Here is a 16,557-nt window from a genome sequence, read left to right as displayed (position 1 = left end):
AGGGAACGCCTGATGGGTTTGTCCAGATGACAATTACTTTTGTTGCCTCAGTAATGAAAGCTAATCTTCTCTGTCTGGAGGAATGCAAATTGATGATGAGGGCTGTTCACTTTTTTTTAAACTCCGCTTTTTACCTGATTTAACATGTCAACTGACGTCATTAGAAAGAGCTGGGGGAATATCTCAACCAAGAAAAGCAAAGACAGCAGGTGCATAGAAAACCACCATCGTAAGCTTACTTTTCCACTCACCCGAAAGCTTGACCGATTCAGACTCTCATTGCTTTATTTGATAGATCAAGTCTTTTACCCAGAGGAGAGGATTCTTGTGTACAGGCTCAGTGTGGCCTCCTACCCTACACTTAGTATGATTGTGCTGAATGTATAGTCGAAATGTTCCTGAACTGTATGCAAAAAAAAAAAAAATTTTTAAATCACTAACTTCCAGTGTAAGTTCCAGCTTCAGGAACAGCTTCTTCCCTACAGCCAAAACAAAACTCTTGTATTTGATACAACAACCTCAAAGCAGCTCTGAACTACATAGACTATGATTGTTATTACTGCAGTATTGTTTGTTGTTTCTGTCACCCATGTGTGGGGTGTATATGATCTCTATATGTGTGTGTGATATATTATACACACATACACATAAACACACAAACACCTTTTTTCTCTCGTTTATAATAGTTTACAGTGTACTATGTTTACATATTCTGTTGTGCTGCTGCAAGTAAGAATTTCATTGTTCTATCTGGGACATATGGCAATAAAACACTCTTGATTCTTGAAGTAGCATTGGACTCCCAGGTACAAAAAAATATATGGGCAAGGACAACTTCATCGACTTGACAATTACAAAATCTTAAGACACATTTCGACATAAGTGAGTTGCAAAATGTTTTATTAAGTACACGATGTTTGATTACAAGTAGAAGGCACAACATTTTCCAAGACAATCATTAAATAGACGTACACTTTCAAAACAAAAATTTACACAAAAAATAATTACACGTTACAACAGTATCTGGCATCTTTAAAAAAACTTTGTCTAGTGCAAAATTAAAAGCAAGAAAGTGCATTTTGAAACATACTTCAAAAAAATCCTTCGAGTAACAGGGTCAGAATTTACACACTATGGTCACGTTTAGTTGGATAAACATTATTGTAGCATGAACAACAAGTCTTGCAAGCTTAAATATTGCCAACCGGAATTAAAACACTGGTAATATTTTAGGGCCTAACTTATTCCATCTTGATCTTACAAAACAAAACTCTTGTATTTGACACTAGAGGGTTATTTTAGCTACCGATGCAATAATGCATGCCCTCTACTCTAAAAAAGCCACAAGAGCCCATAGCTTTGAAATGTCCTTCTGTCAGAATTGAATGACTCATGGAGACAGTGACCATTGTAAGAGGACATAATGCACCTTGTCCAAACATTATCAGTGTAGATAGACACAAAAAGCTGGAGTAACTCAGCGGGACAGGCAGCATCTCTGGAGAGGAGTGAGTGACATTTCAGGTCAAGACCCTTCTTGAAACGTCACCCATTCCTTCTCTCCAGGGATGCTGCCTGTCCCGCTGAGTTACTCCAGCTGTTTGTGTCTAACTTCGGTTTAAACCGGCATCTGCAGTTCCTTCCTACACAGTATCAGTGTGGATGTATTGGCAGAAACATAAGGAACTACATGTTTATTTTCCAACCAGACTGGATTCCTTTGCCCCTTATCAGGACATTGGCAGAAAGTATTTGCTTTATATTAATGGTTTCCCCACAAACACGAGAGGTTTAATTTCACGGAAATCTGCAACATAAGATGGTATGATCACTTCATGATTGGAAAGCAGAGACTGAAGAGGAATAGTTGAAACTTCAGGCTACCATCTGGTTGATCATCGACAAAGAGGGCATGCTTCGTTGTTAAGGAAAATGGTGCAGAATTGGCAAAGGTTAGGGAAAATGGTGCCCAATTGGCAAAAAGCTAGAATCTTATCTGCGCCACAAAAAGGGGACTGGATCAAAACGTGCATTAAAAATATCAATTGCAATGATAACCACATTCTAATACATTACAAAATCCAAACAATCCTTCTTTACATTATAAATCCAACAGTAGGCTTTGTGTTATGAACTTAAAACGTTAGCTGTTTCACCTCAAAAAAGGCACAGAGTGCTGGAATAACTCTGGGTCAGGCAGCATCTCTGGAGAACAGGGATAGGTAACGTTTTGGGTCAGGACCCTTCTTCCAGCTTACTCTACGCCCATCACCCCACACTACAATCAGTCCAATGAAGGGTTCCAACCCGAAACACCACCCATTTATGTTCTCCAGAGATGGTGCCTGACCTGTTGAGTTACTCCAACATCTTGTGTCTTTTTATGTAAACCAGCCTCTGCAGTTCTCGGTTTCTAACCATCTTGGTCTCTCTGGTCCGCTGATTCATCACCCCCTCCCGCCCCACAACCCCGTGTAAATGGCGTTGGACGATGCTGTGTGGCGGTAGGATTTGTTAACTTCATTTCACCAGTGATTACAGGTCTGAACAAGAAAATTATTAATTGGCAGCTGTGCATTTAGAAACCACATTGTTAAATTTTATCCCTGGAACATATATTCATATTTGAGGGTGATTTTCCATGCACACCATCACTTCATAGAGTTACAGACTCTCTATGCCTACTTGTAAAGTGTTTTCAGTCACACGTCCAGACACCTTGTGAACCAAGGTTTAAAAATACACTGTGCCACAATAAAAAAAACATGCTCCTGCATGCAGTTACATCTGTACGTGACATGCAGACATCTCCAAGCTGACAGGGAAGGTGAGAAATTCCTTGTTTTTAAACCCAAGATTACCTCTCAAGACGACTTTGAGTCACATTATACAAGAAATGAAATGAAATCAATGAATCATAATCAATCCGGTACTGGCTGGAAATTCATGTATTGCATCAATACCGTCACCTGTTATTTGGGACAATCTGTCAGGTTCTAATGGTTAGACAATGAACTGTAACCACATCGGTAACCTGCAATATTGTTCTCCAGGCTTTCAAATTAATCGGTGCCAAAGGGTGTTAAACTAATCCGAGACCCGTTGAGCTAACTGGTGTCAATGGAGTGTTAAAAACAAATCACTTTTGTGGGTCGCTTCATCCTGGTTTTAAAGAATTGCTCTCTGCATCAATGGCTTGTTTAATGTTCCAACCTTACTGTGCACGATACCCAATATTTCATTGGTGAATCTGGAAAGGTTTGTCCCAGCAACAAGCCCTCTCCTGACCAAGGCCCAGCCAGTTTATGGTGGAATTCAGCAGGTGACGCAAAGGGGACAAAACTCAAGAACAATCCCCGACGTCACTTTGGTGGGAAATGTGCAAAAGAAACACTTTGTACGAATGGAACTCTTAGCATTTGGTTTTATCTCACAAATAGATGCAAACATGCACAGGTTGCACAGCGGCTAATGTCAGCTGTTCTCAGTTGGGTGGGAAGGGTGGCAAAGGGCAAGGAGAATAAATGAAACGAGTGCAAACAACTATTCACATTATACATCCGAACAAAATGTTCTTTTTGAAAAACATAAATAGAACACCTTCCAGTCAGAATTAAATGTATCTTTAAATGAGCAATTATTACTTATGGAGTGCGAATAAAGTTTTCCCCAATATATTGAGCAAGTTTATACCATGATTATGCTGTATTGGCTAAAAACACATTCACTGGGTTGCTTAACAGCTTAGGAACAAATGTTTCAAAGTTACCCACGATGTTCATCATTCAGAACAAATATATTCTTTGGATCCATCCCATCACCTGACCTAAGGTCCAAATTTACACAGTCAACTGAAAGACTTCACAGTCCGTTAATGATTGTTGTGGTCTCAGGCAGCTATTGTGCAGTCTGGACAAACGTATTTCAGTGCACTGCTCTCTCTCTCTCTCTCTCTCTCTCTGTGCCAGCAGTGATGGCCCAGGTTAAATTGCTGCCTATTTGTGGGGACATTTCAGGACAGTCTGCATCATGCCAACACCCTGGAGACCTTTCCACGCTAACGTTCACAGTGCAGACCGTGTAAAATGATATTTTATGAGCGCCAAACACAGAGACTCGGAAATGTGTGACCGGATTACTCAGAACTACTCGGCATTCTAAAATAATCCACAAAAGTTCCCGAAACAGACTGCTAACTTCTCCTGACTGTTACATCTGTATAAACAGACACGGCTTCAACTTGGCGTCTCAACTAGCCTATGGGCGGTGTTAATAATTAGACTTCAGGTCATATCTCCAGCATGAGTGAGGAAGAGAGGCAGATTTCTATTCTATCGCCTTGCTGAGTATTTGCTTCAACTCAATGTTCCTGATCCAGACACTAGGGGGAAGTGCAGAGGGCTTGAATTGAAAAGGCTGCAGATTTGGAAACGTAGTCAGAAGGATTCTTCTTAATTCCCCTCCTTTAGTTCTTATGGCAAAACCACATTTCTAATTCCCACCATCTTCACTGTGATTGGCAAAATGAAGAATTTGACGTGTGGCAATCTAGAGTGTAGACCACACCATTTCTTCCCCCAATTAAAGCAAGCCATGAACAATCACCAGTCAGAAGCAATTTTTTTTTCCCTTTTAAAATCCAAATTTCTGCAAGACGTGAAGTTTCATTTCCCTTTGAGCTTTGTGAAAATGCTGGTGGAACGTCAAAGGGCATATTGCAACACCCTACATACAAATCCAATTAAAGGAGGTGTAGATATACACAGATGTGTTTAATGCTACCTTTCCCCAATCCCCTCGTCTCCACCGATCCCCACCCACAACTACAGAAATAGAGTCTGAAGATGGGTCTCGACCCGAAACGTCACCCATTCCTTCTCTCCTGAGATGCTGCCTGACCTGCTGCGTTACTCCAGCATTTTGTGAAATAAATACCTACAGAAATAGACGTCTTTGTAAACCAGGCTTCCCACTGGTGGCAAAGGCAAACCAGCACGGAACTTGGGTCCACCGTGACAGCACGCTCATAACCGACCATTCGTGACGCGAATTGTCTCCGTTAAACATTAACAATGTCAAATATGAAGAAACAATTGCCATAACACCACAATGTATGCGGCCGTTTCATTCTAATCCTTCACCAGCGATGGGACGTACTTAAAAAGCCGAGTTTACTTTCTGGACAAGATCCACTTTGGATCCATTCACAACTTTTACAACTACAGATAATCAGGTTCATAACAGTATTGTCACAACGCAACGCAAGCCATCACCCAGAAATCAGCCAAAATGCACACACGCACTGGGTCATAGTTCAGCAACATGGAGGTGCAACACATGATACATCACCTTTTAACTAACCGGGTGATGTTTCCGAGCCTCTTCGCTCACCTTGATTTTGTTTCGTTCTTACCAGCACGCAGTCCACATCAAACACCATCCCGCCTTACAGAAACTCCCAAAGACGGCAGGAAATGGAACAAAGTGTCAAAGATACCAAAAGACTCGCCTTAACCATGCACTTGGGTATATCTCATTCCTTCATGCTTTGTGCTCAGATCATTCCTCACCCTACCCAACGGGTTAGGTCATGTAGAAATATGATCCAGTATACCGCACTGGAGATAATTCAGCGTGCTTTAGATTTAGCGATACAATGCGGAAACAGACCCTAGGGCCCACCGGGTTCATGCCGATCAGCGATCATCCCCATGCAGAAGCACTGTCCTACATGTTAAGGACAATTCAACTAAAGCCAATTATCCTCCAAATCTGCACATCTTCAGTGTGTGGGAGGAAACCGAAGCACCCGGAGAAAACCCACATGGCCACAGGGAGAATGTACAAACTCCGTACAGACAGCACCCGATGTCTGGATCGGACCCGGGTCTCTGGTGCTGTGAGACTGCAACTCTACTGCTGCTGCTGTAAGGCAGCAATTCTACTGCTGCACACTGTGTCGCCCTGCTAGATCTGTAAACCCCTCACTCTTGCCACAGCTTGACTCATCGATCTGCAAGTTAAAAATGCTCACATTTCCATGACCTGCCACAGCCAGACTGCTCCTTTTGTACAACACGGGTGATGGTACAACAACGCAAGGAAAGACAAATGGAGGGAGGTCATGCTTTTCTCTGACTGAAGTGCGTGATGAAAATTCAGCTTTGAAACGGAGAGTGTTGCAGAATTAGATCTTAAACAGCACACTGGGGTCGTAGTGAAACCGCAGAACCGGATTCAAGCCCTTTGGAGGTTCGTGCAGGTAGTGCATCTTGATCAGTTCTGAAAAGTATTGCACTATTTTGCTGTCATCATTCACCAGCCCCAGATGATACTTTAAAAAGTTTACTCTGCGACGGGTGACTGAATCTTCACTTTCTCTCTCATCGATGGGAAGATGCAGGTGGTGGCAGAAGGTGTAGAGGAAAGCTTGGGAGCTGAGCTGGGTCAGCATACTGTGAACGTGCATGTAGTAAGTGCTGCCCCTCTTGATCTGAGTCCTGTGGTCGGCCAGGCGGGTAATCAGCTGCCCTTTATACAGCGGGCAATGCAGCGTCTTGTTGTCACAGTCCAGAATGGTGACATAGCGGCTGTAGCGGCTCAGTGCGTGCAGCATACTGGTGCCCAGAGGAGAAGCTATTCTGGAGAAGCAAAAGAAACAAAGCTTTTATCAATTCTGTGTCTGCAATAGGGACATCCTTCCAGTGGTAATCCAGATGTCAAATTTCCCCAAATGGACAGAAAGTGCTGGAGTTACTCAGCGGGTCAGGCAGTAGCTCTGGAGAACATGGATAGGTGACGTGACATTTCAAGTCGGGACCCTTCTTCAAAATGTTATTCAAATTGAGCCTGCTCCCACCTTGAGGCAATGAATGTTACATAATTCCACCAGGTGGCGCCGTCAGTGATGGCAGCCTCGCCAACGGTGTGTCTGTCTTTTTGTCTTTTTTGTTATTTTTAGTGTGTTGTTTAAAACCTACGTGTTAATGTTCTCTGGTTTGTTTTATGTGAGGGGTAGGGGAAGGTGCCGGAGAAACTTTTTTTTCAAACTCTTACCTTGGAGCTGCGATTGTTTTCTGGATCGTATCCCCAGTTGCTCTGCAGCCTAACATCATGGAGCGAGAGGCCTTGCTCGCGACTGACTGAGCCCCACTGCGGGGTCGTGGAATTACCATCGGACCCTGCGATCCTTTGCCCGGGATTGACGCGACGTGAGACTTCACCATTGAGCAGCTTGCAGTCCCGGGTAGAGACCAATGTCCGGAAGCTCCAAAGTCGCAAGAGGGTTCGACTAGCCCCGACCTGGGGTCCGATTGCCCGGCGTGGATTGCTGAGATTGATCGCCCCGATGCGGCGGGCCCGACCGCTGGCTACGGGAGCCAAGATCGTCCCGTCAATGGAAGGCTCGAGGCCCCCCGACCACGGGAGGACAAAGAAGGGAAGAGATTGAACTTTTTTCTCCTTCCATCACAGTGAGGAATCTGGGAGAGTCACTGTGGTGGATGTTCATGTTAAAATGTATTTTGTGTGTTTTGTTGTTTTTTATTATGTTATGACCGTATGGCAAATCAAATTCCTCGTATGTTACTAAACATACTTGGCTAATGATTAAGTATGATTATGATTATTATTATGATTAAGATAATTCCTGTGGATTTCAAATTCAGTCCAATTTATTTTAAAACTTGGAAAATAATAACTATATACAGGTTAACCACCCAATTTTTAATCGGCAGCTGATCCTTAAGAACTTTAATCCAGGCAAAATCACGAGAGCCCTCTGGAAGTCCCCAGAAAATGTGGCTGGCTCCTAGGCTGGGGAAGGGGTTGGATCTCAACCTCACTGGGACTTCCGCGGCCAGACTTAGTGCAATTGGCACCACCGACTTGGTGGTATCGGCGTTTGGAAGTGCCCCCCATAAATGTGGTGCCAAGCCCAGGGGATGCGGCCGAACCCCACCTGGGCTGGCTTTTCTGTGCCTCACGTTTCTGCTCTCCGTGGGCGTGAGGCTGCCGGGAAAGCGATGCCTCGGCCCCGCGGGCAGCCGCCAATCCGACCCTCACTGGCACGTCCGAGGGCAACCCGTTAACTGGCACCCAGGCAATAAATGCAAGTTTTGCTGTAAATTTAATTTATATTTAGTATTTGTTTTATTTAAGTTTCTCGCAGTGATTTAGACACAGGAGGGGTATAATTAGCAAGTCAGAGATGCATTGTTGAATTATTATTACGTGACCGCTGTTGGCCTGGCAAAACAGGTAATCCCGCAAGGTTCTGGAACCAAGGATGCTGTGCTGGAAAATCAGTGGCCAGCCTGCATTTTAAACTTAAAGCACTAATAACCCTGATACTAGATTATCTTTGACAGGAGTTACCACTGTTTTGCATCAGCAGACCAAAATAATCAGTGAGCTAGAAGTATAATAATGGACATAAATTGCAGATTGGACAATTAAAACATTTCAAAGTCACAGATTTAGGGTGACAGGGGAAAGATTTCAAAGGGACCCACGGGGCTGCTTTCTCTAGATGGAGAATAAGAAAATAACTGCAGATGCTGGTACAAATCGATTTATTCACAAAATGCTGGAGTAACTCAACAGGTCAGGCAGCATCTCGGGAGAGAAGAAATGGGTGACGTTTCGGGTCGAGACCCTTCTTCAGACTCTGGATGGAGGTTGGCTGGTGTATGGAACGAGCTGCCAGAGGAAGTTGTAGAGAGCTGAAGAAGGGTCTCGACCCGAAACGTCACCAATTCCTTCTATCCAGAATCTGAGGGGTAACTTTTTCACACAAAGGGTGGTGAGTGTATGGAACAAGCTGCCAGAGGAGGTAGATGAGGCAGGTACTATTCCTACTTTTAAGAAACAGACAGGTACATGGATAGGACAGGTTTGGAGGGATATGATCCAAACGTGGGCAGGTGGGACTAGTGTAGCTGGGCCAAGTTGGCTGGCGTGGGCAAATTGTTCCAAAGGGCCTGTTTCCACGCTGTATCATTCTATCCAGAAGTAAAATAGCTTCAGATTTTATTGCAAATCGTTTTGGTAAGGAAATGACATCACTGACTATCGCCAAACTTTATTTCAATATGAAACTGTTTAAAGTTAGAGCTTTGACAGCAAGCACACAGGGAAACGAAATGAGAACTGCATGCTCTTGGTATGTGGTCTTGAGTTTCATCATGCAGACCTACTGTATCCTGACTGTAAAATATCTGAAATTCACCCAATGCCCAAGTTCATCGAAGAGCTCTAACTTATCCAAATGCTTAGGAAACGCTAATTTTAATGTATAGTGATGTTAAGTCCGTAGAATTATACGAACAGCATAAAATGTGAAGGTGTCCATTAAATATTTAACCCATTATGAATTTATTCAGTTTAGTTTAGAGATACAAGGTGAAAATAGGCCCTTTGGCCCACTGAATCCACGCCAACCATTGTTCATCCCTTCACTAGTTCTATCCCACACACTAGGGCCAACTTACAGAAGCCAATTAACCTTCAAACCTGCAGTACCTTGGAATGTGGGAGGAAACAGGAGCACCCGGAGAAAACCCACATGGTCACGGGGATCGTGCAAACTCCGTACAGACAGCACCCGATCAGGTCAGGGTCAAACCTGGGTCTCTGGCGCTGTAAGGCAGCAACACTGCCACTTTGTCACCCTATTTACCAATTCTGAAATAGTTGTAAACCACACGGCTAGATCTATTAATAAGCCTGTCTTATTGCCTACATCACCAGGTCTGTATTCATTACAAAGTAAGCTGCTCCTGAGATATAAACATGTTATACTTTATATTTACCACGCACCTTTGAAGTCCAATGAGTTTCCAAGTCTGCAAGTCATCCACGTGTAAAGGAATCGTTATCCATTGCTTCACAGAATCTGCACCTCTGCCAAAACTGGGGACAAATATTGACAAGGCATTGACAAGCTTCTTGACTTTTCCTTCTTGCTCGCCAACCACCACAAGGGTCCGCCCAGATAACAGTGAAAATATTGCCTGCTGTGCAAAAGAATATTGCCGTATAAACCACAGAGAGTTCTTCCCCGAATGCTTCTTGCGTCTTTCAGCAAGTCTCTCTGACGGACTGGTCGGGAGGGCTGGAGATGGAGTCCGATCAGAACATAAAGATGCACTGATGTAGCTCATGTTGTCCAAATACTCATCCACTGGAAGCTGAGCCGTTTCTTCAGCAACAGGCAGATCACGGTATTCCTTTTCACAGGGAGAGAATACTTGATCTGCAGCGTTATACAATCCCCCTCCCCCTTCTTGCTGTAAGTAATCACCGTGGAATAGGTGACCTATGGTTTTGCTGCGTTGTGGAGGAACATTGACAACCCCATCACTGTACTCTTTGGTTACAAATGTAGGTACAGACTTATTAAAATTTGGGCTCTCTTTCCCAATACAACAAGAAGGGTCAACAGGCTCAGATAAAACAGACAAAGTAACGGTTCCATTTTCAAAATTTGTGTTGCTGAACCCGTTAGTATGGTTTAGATTTGCATCAGGCTGTACAAGATCTGCACTCAGCCCAATTGCCTCATTCTCTAAAGGTGATTCTTCTTCATAGATTGCATTTGGGTAGATGGCTTTCAGGTCGTCGGGTATCAGTGATTCAGTGGTACTTAGAACCTCAATGCTGTCCTCGCTGTTCGTCCTCCTGGTACCAACAAACTTCCGCCGCACAACCTGCAGATTCGGGCTCTGCGAGTCTATCTGGTTGTCGGATTTGGACGATATTGGGGCCGAGGAGGATTTTTCTGTACGCAGGACTTCAATGCTTTCACTGCTACTAATACTTCCTTTCTCTTTCCCTTCCAGTTCAAGATAGTCTGAAGTTCCAAAGAGATTTTTGAATGGAATGGAATCAGGCATAGGCCCACAATAACTGTCAACGCTATTTTGTGGATCCAGTTTAATGGGTACAGACTCTACGCAAGACTTGTACGACTCACAGCTTGTCGGTTCAGTTGATAGACATGGGTGGTCCAAACCTTTAGCAGTGATAAGATTAAAAACAGGCTGGGGTTTTTCACAGTGTTGTTCCTTTTCAGCTTGTTCTTCATCAGTGAAGAGTAGCGAGTCTTCAAAGAGAAAATAAGTTGTCCGTTGTTGTTGCAGAAGCACCTTTTCAATTTGACTGGTAAGGAGATAGCATACATCCCCTCTGAAGAATTTCTCCACCTGCCTAAGTTGTTCTAAGGTTTGATTAAAAAAGAAGCTGTCGCAAAGCTCTTCTAGGGTTTTCAGTTTCTTTTCAAAGCATTTTGCAGATTTAGTTTTTGTAAATTTGGGTATGTAAGATTTTCCATCGGATAAACTACTTTTTTCAGACGACTCGTCCCTATTTCGCATTTCCTCCAACCCAGAGTCTGGATGCTCCATGCCATTATCTGGTTCATTTGCAAAATAGCCTGCATCCCTCGTTTTTTTGTACGAATAATTTCTGATCTGCATCAGGAGATCTTGATGCTCAATTATACATTTTTCCACATTGGCGAGTTCATTCGCCTTCTCTATCGCAACCGAGGAGTAATATCCTTTATCGTTTGACTTTTTCTGGATTTCGGTTTCATTGTGCAGCACATTCCGGGTATACTCCAGGTCCTGAAGTTTTTTTTCCAGCTCGTTGGCAAATGCTTTTCTGTTGCCAGTCTTCAGGCATTCAGAGGCTCTGGAAAAGTCATCCGAGAGCTCCCGGAACTGCTGCATGATCTTGTTTTCATCCGTGGAGATGTAGGCGACGCAGAAGGGGCGGACGAAGCCCCTGGCTTCCAGGTCGTAGAGGGTCAGGTGGTGGACGTAGGCAAAGGCACCCTCCTTGGAGTCGCCCAGCACCACCTTGGAGTCCTCCACGAAGTTGAGCTTGGGGTAGCTGGTGCCAGGAGGGTGACCCACGAAGGAGGCCTGGTAATCCACAGACATGATCCTGAGAGAGAAATAGTTGAGGTCAAAGTTGCCGCGGGCATGGTCCGGGATGGTTAGCAAAGGCTGAGGCCCTACCTGCTCGGAAAACTCGGAAATGAGAATGAAATCCTTGAGGAAAGTGGCGTCGGACGCCCCGGCCCAGGGGTTGAGGGACTGGAAGTGGAAGGGAGGCGCCGGCCGCTCCTCCTCGTCCCTCTCCCCTTCCCCGTCCCAGTCCTCCTGACGGGCCAGGGCCACCACGTCCGGGGCAGTGATCATCGCGGCCGCCGCTGGCGCTCGCCGTCGTCACCGCCGCCGCCCGGGGCGCTGGGGGAAGGCGGGCAGCAGCTCGGCGACGCTGGCGGCTCCTCACCGGCCGCCATCTTGTCTCCACCTGACCGCCCCGCCGGAAGTAAGGCGCCACGTGACGGGGGAGGGAAAAAAGCCGTGACCACCACGGGACGGGGGCCGTGCGCGCCATCATCACCACGTGACGGGGGCCGTGACCGCCATCATCACCACGTGACGGGGGCCGTGAGCGCCATTATCACCACGTGATGGGGGCCGTGAGTGCCCATCATCACCACGTGACGGGGGCCGTGGCTGCCATCAGCACCACGTGACGGGCCGTGAGCGCCTCCAATACACCACGTGACAGCCATCAGCAGCATGTGACGGGGCCGTGAGTGCCATCAGAACCACGTGACGGGTCCGTGACCGCCTCCAGTACACCACGTGACGGGGGCCGTAACCGCCGCCGGTACACCACGTGACGGGGGCGGCGCCGAGTTCCTCCTGGCATATGACCGGCGTCCTACCGGATGGGCTACTGGCAGCCAGGTACAACAACTCTTCCCCCTCACCTCCATTACAAAAGTCTTCCACAGTCCCACACAGTGAACCCCCTTCCACAGTCAACCCCTTCCACAGTGAACCCCCTTCCACAGTCCCACAGTCAACCCCTTCCACAGTGAACCCCCTTCCACAGTGAACCCCTTCCACAGTGAACCCCTTCCACAGTGAACCCCCTTCCACAGTCCCACAGTCAACCCCTTCCACAGTGAACCCCCTTCCACAGTGAACCCCTTCCACAGTGAACCCCTTCCACAGTGAACCCCCTTCCACAGTGAACCCCTTCCACAGTGAACCCCCTTCCATAATCCCACTTTCACAAATTCTAGTATAATTAGGCCGTTCGGCCCATCGAGTCTACTCCAACATTCATTTACATTCCCTTCCATAATCCCACATGCAGTGACATTCCCTCCCAGACCCTCCACAATCCTGCACCCAGTGAAGACCCCTTTCATAATCTCACCTCCAATGTAAGTTCCATTCCGTAATTCTACTTCCATTGCGATTTACTTCTGTGGTCCCACATTCAATGAAAGTGCACATGTATTGTACGTACACTGAACTTTCCCTTCTCGTTTACTACCTTGTTCACAGTGCACCATGTTTACATATTCTGTTGTGCTGCTGCAAGTGACTAGAGAGGAATCCCGAGCTGCCATCTCCCTCGTTGGAGGCCCTCAGACCATCACCTTGAGTCTGAAGAAGGGGCTCGGCCATTCCTTCTCTCTACCAGAGTCTAGAGATGCTGCCTGTCCCGCTGAGTTACTCCAGCATTTTGGTTTAAACCAGCATCTGCAGTTCCTCCCTCCACATCCCATTGATATATTGCCATGCCCCGTGCATAATTCCACACTCCTTGCACTAACGTGGTGCCGTAAACTGTAGCCAAGGTCCGGGGACAGACAGGGAGGCGACCCAATGATAGGTTTGCCTGCTGATCCGGGAGGCAATCAGGTCGGGGCGAGGAGGCTGGGCTGTTGGACTCGTGTCCCACGTGGAGAGGCAGTAACAAGTAGTCCAACCATCAGCTCCAGCCCCTTTAACAGCCAATAACTAACTAACTAACTATCTATCTCTCGGGCTGGTTTACTTCAAAGAGACTTTCAAACAAAATAACAGACCTATCCGTTTGTTATTGTACAAGATGGCCAAAGAAAAGAAAAGTAAACTCTCCAAGGTGAAACTCTCCACTGACGACCCGCAGCCAGCTCCTGAGAAGCCTGACCCGACCCGGCAGAAGAGAAAGAAAAGGGCAAGATCACAGGCAAGTGACAAGAAACTAAGCAGAATCGCTGCTGATCAACTTCCTGGGTTGCATTTACCATTCATAGATACACGTGCTGTCTATTTCACCCAGCTCTGGAAGCTAAAGGGCGAGCATTTATTTTATACTGTGCAAGGGGTGTTCTGTAGTGTTCTGTAACTAACAGGGGTATAGTTATTTATTCACAAAATGCTGGAATAACTCAGCAGGTTAGGCAGCATCTCAGGGGAGAAGGAAGTCTCTTCTCTCCTGAGATGCTGCCTGACCTGCTGAGTTACTCCAGCATTTTGTGAATAAATACCTTCGATTTGTACCAGCATCTACAGTTATTTTCTTACTGTAACGTCAGGAATTCTGTTAAAAGAAAAGAGGCAAAGTGCCGGAGTAACTGAACGGGTCAGGCAACCTCTCTGGAGGACATGTTCTGTGCAGGGCTTCTGTATACCTGGTGAGCTTGCGTAATCTGTTCGTGTTCAGATTAATCTGGAATTTAAAACTTAATTGACTCGGAAGTGATCATTGTAAACATTCACTGAGTTTTGAAACTTCCAGCAAAGTCTGTGGCAGAGTGTCGTGTCGACACTGTACACATGAGGGACAGGATCAATATGTAGAAACAAAGAACTGCAGATGCTGGTTTATAGTAAAGATAGACACAAAGTCCTGAAGTAACTCAGCGGGTCAGGCTGCATCTCTAAAGGAAAAAGAGAGGTGACGTTTTGGGTGGGGACACTTCTTCCGAAGACCGACCCCAACTGAAATCTGTTGAATTCTTTGCCTCAGAAGGCAGTGGAGGCCAATTCTCTGGATGCTTTCAAGAGAGAGTTAGATAGAGCTCTTAATCATAGTGGAGTCAGGGGGTATGGGGAGAAGGCAGGAACGGGGTACTGATTGTGAATGACCAGCCATGATCACATTGAATGGCGGTGCTGGCTCGAAGGGCCGAATGGCCTACCCCTGCACCTATTGTCTATTTATTGTCTATTGAAACGTCACCCATCCACTTTCTCCAGAGATGCTGCCTGACCCACTGAGTTACTCCAGCACTCTGTGAAACGTCACCTATCCATGCTCTCCAGAGATGCTGCCTGACCCACTGAGTTACTCCAGCACTTTATGTCTAGCTTAGGCACAGGAACAATATGTGAGCAAAACACAAGGTGCTGGAGGAACTCAGTGGGTCAGGCAGCATCTCTGGAGAACATGGATAAGTGATGTTTCGGGTTAGGTCTGAAGAAGAGTGCCGACCTGTAAAGTCGCCTATCCACGATCTCTAGAGATGCTGCCTGACCCGCTGAGTTACTCCAGCACTTAGTGACAAAACACCAAAGAATGGATTTGTGGAAGTTATTGTTCGTTAACACCTTTGCTGTTCATACATCAACAATAAATGTAACTGCTGCCATTCACCCAAAACACTTAACTGTTTAAGTCGGGACCCTTCTTCAGAGTTTAACTTAGCTCAAACTGTTTCTGGAATCTTGTACAAGAAAATAACTGCAGATGCTGGTATAAATCGAAGGTATTTATTCACAAAATGCTGGGGTAACTCAGCAGGTCAGGCAGCATCTCAGGAAAGAAGGAATGGGTGACGTTTCGGGTCGAGACCCTTCTTCAGACTGAAGAAGGGTCTCGACCCAAAGCATCACCCATTCCTTCTCTCCTGAGATGCTGCCTGACCTGCTGAGTTACCCCAGCATTTTGTGAATAAATACCTGGAATCCTGTACAATACATAGTTACATTTGCAGAGCAGTTTTAGTTAATCGACACCAATCTTAAAGTGCTGACAGGGTTAAAGTAATTTTTAGTTGAGAGATACAGCATGAAAACAGGCCCTTTGGCCCACCGAGTCCGTGCCAACCATCGATCCCCGCACATTAGCACTATCCTACACACACTAGGGACAAGTTACACTTATAACAAGCCAATTAACCTACAAACGTGCACGTCTTTGGAGTGCGAGAGGAAAACGAAGATCTTGGAAAAAACCCACGCAGGTCACGGGGAGAACGTACAAACTTCATACAGACAGCGCCCGTAGTCGGGATGGAACCCGGGTCTCCGACGCTGCAAGTGCTGTAAGGCAGCAACTCTACCGCCGCGCTATTGATCATTGGTCACAGATTATTATTTCACAGAGACACTGCAGAACTGCAGATGCTGGGACCGTGCAGCACATGGATGTAATCATGAAGGAGGCATGTACACTTGTATGTCACTGAACAAACCTCCACATAAACACAGAAGGAAGTATTCTGACTGGTTGCATCATTATCTGGGGCGGCAATTTCAATGCACAGAAACAGGGTGGTGGCGCAGCGGTAGAGTTGCTGCCTCACAGCGCCAGAGACCCGGGTTCGATCCCGACTACGGGTGCTGACTGTATGGAGTTTGTACGTTCTCCCCATGACCTGCGTGGGTTTTTTCCGAGATTTTTTTAAATTTATTTATTTATTTTTTATTTAAATATTTCAGATACAGCGCAGAAACAGGCCTTTTCGGCCCACCA

The 16,557-nt window shown here is 45.8% G+C and overlaps 2 protein-coding genes across 4 annotated transcripts in view; one reads left to right on the top strand and one right to left on the bottom strand.

Moving 5' to 3' along the window:
- Nucleotides 1–915: 915 nt before the first annotated feature.
- smcr8a (Smith-Magenis syndrome chromosome region, candidate 8a) lies at nt 916–13,561 on the bottom strand. 3 transcript variants are annotated; one of them, XM_078417603.1, is made up of 3 exons: nt 13,246–13,561; nt 9,820–11,949; nt 916–6,641 (listed from the first exon to the last, which is right to left on the bottom strand). In XM_078417603.1, exons 1-3 carry the CDS (start codon nt 13,323–13,325, stop codon nt 6,188–6,190), a joined length of 2,664 nt encoding a protein of 887 aa, XP_078273729.1. In that variant the 5' UTR covers nt 13,326–13,561; the 3' UTR covers nt 916–6,187. The 3 variants fall into 3 exon arrangements, with proteins under 3 accessions (XP_078273729.1, XP_078273728.1, XP_078273730.1); XM_078417602.1 differs by lacking the exon at nt 13,246–13,561 and having other exon boundaries at nt 9,820–12,337; XM_078417604.1 differs by lacking the exon at nt 13,246–13,561 and having other exon boundaries at nt 6,427–6,636; nt 9,820–12,337.
- The window catches only part of chlsn (cholesin), a 186,323-nt gene continuing 182,412 nt past the window's right edge, over nt 12,647–16,557 (top strand). The window contains exons 1-2 of the mRNA XM_078417613.1: nt 12,647–12,767; nt 13,927–14,046. Coding sequence (XP_078273739.1) covers nt 13,927–14,046 — 120 coding nt within the window. The 5' untranslated portion in view covers nt 12,647–12,767. The remainder of the gene's footprint in view (nt 12,768–13,926; nt 14,047–16,557) is intronic.

The sequence above is a fragment of the Rhinoraja longicauda genome, chromosome 21 (assembly GCF_053455715.1).
Source record: "Rhinoraja longicauda isolate Sanriku21f chromosome 21, sRhiLon1.1, whole genome shotgun sequence".
NCBI classification, from domain to species: Eukaryota; Metazoa; Chordata; class Chondrichthyes; order Rajiformes; family Arhynchobatidae; genus Rhinoraja; species Rhinoraja longicauda.
The sequence above is the reverse complement of the archived record's forward strand: the minus strand, read 5'-3'. Positions and strand labels throughout refer to the sequence as shown.

What these genes read in the sequence shown, in the direction of transcription:
- smcr8a (XM_078417602.1), bottom strand. Translation starts at nt 12,206, where the DNA reads ATGATCACTGCCCCGGACGTGGTGGCCCTGGCCCGTCAGGAGGACTGG. An exon ending in AAACTCATTGGACTTCAAAG is followed by an intron (nt 6,642 to 9,819) that starts GTGCGTGGTAAA and finishes TTGCTTCTCCAG; the next exon opens with AATAGCTTCTCCTCTGGGCA.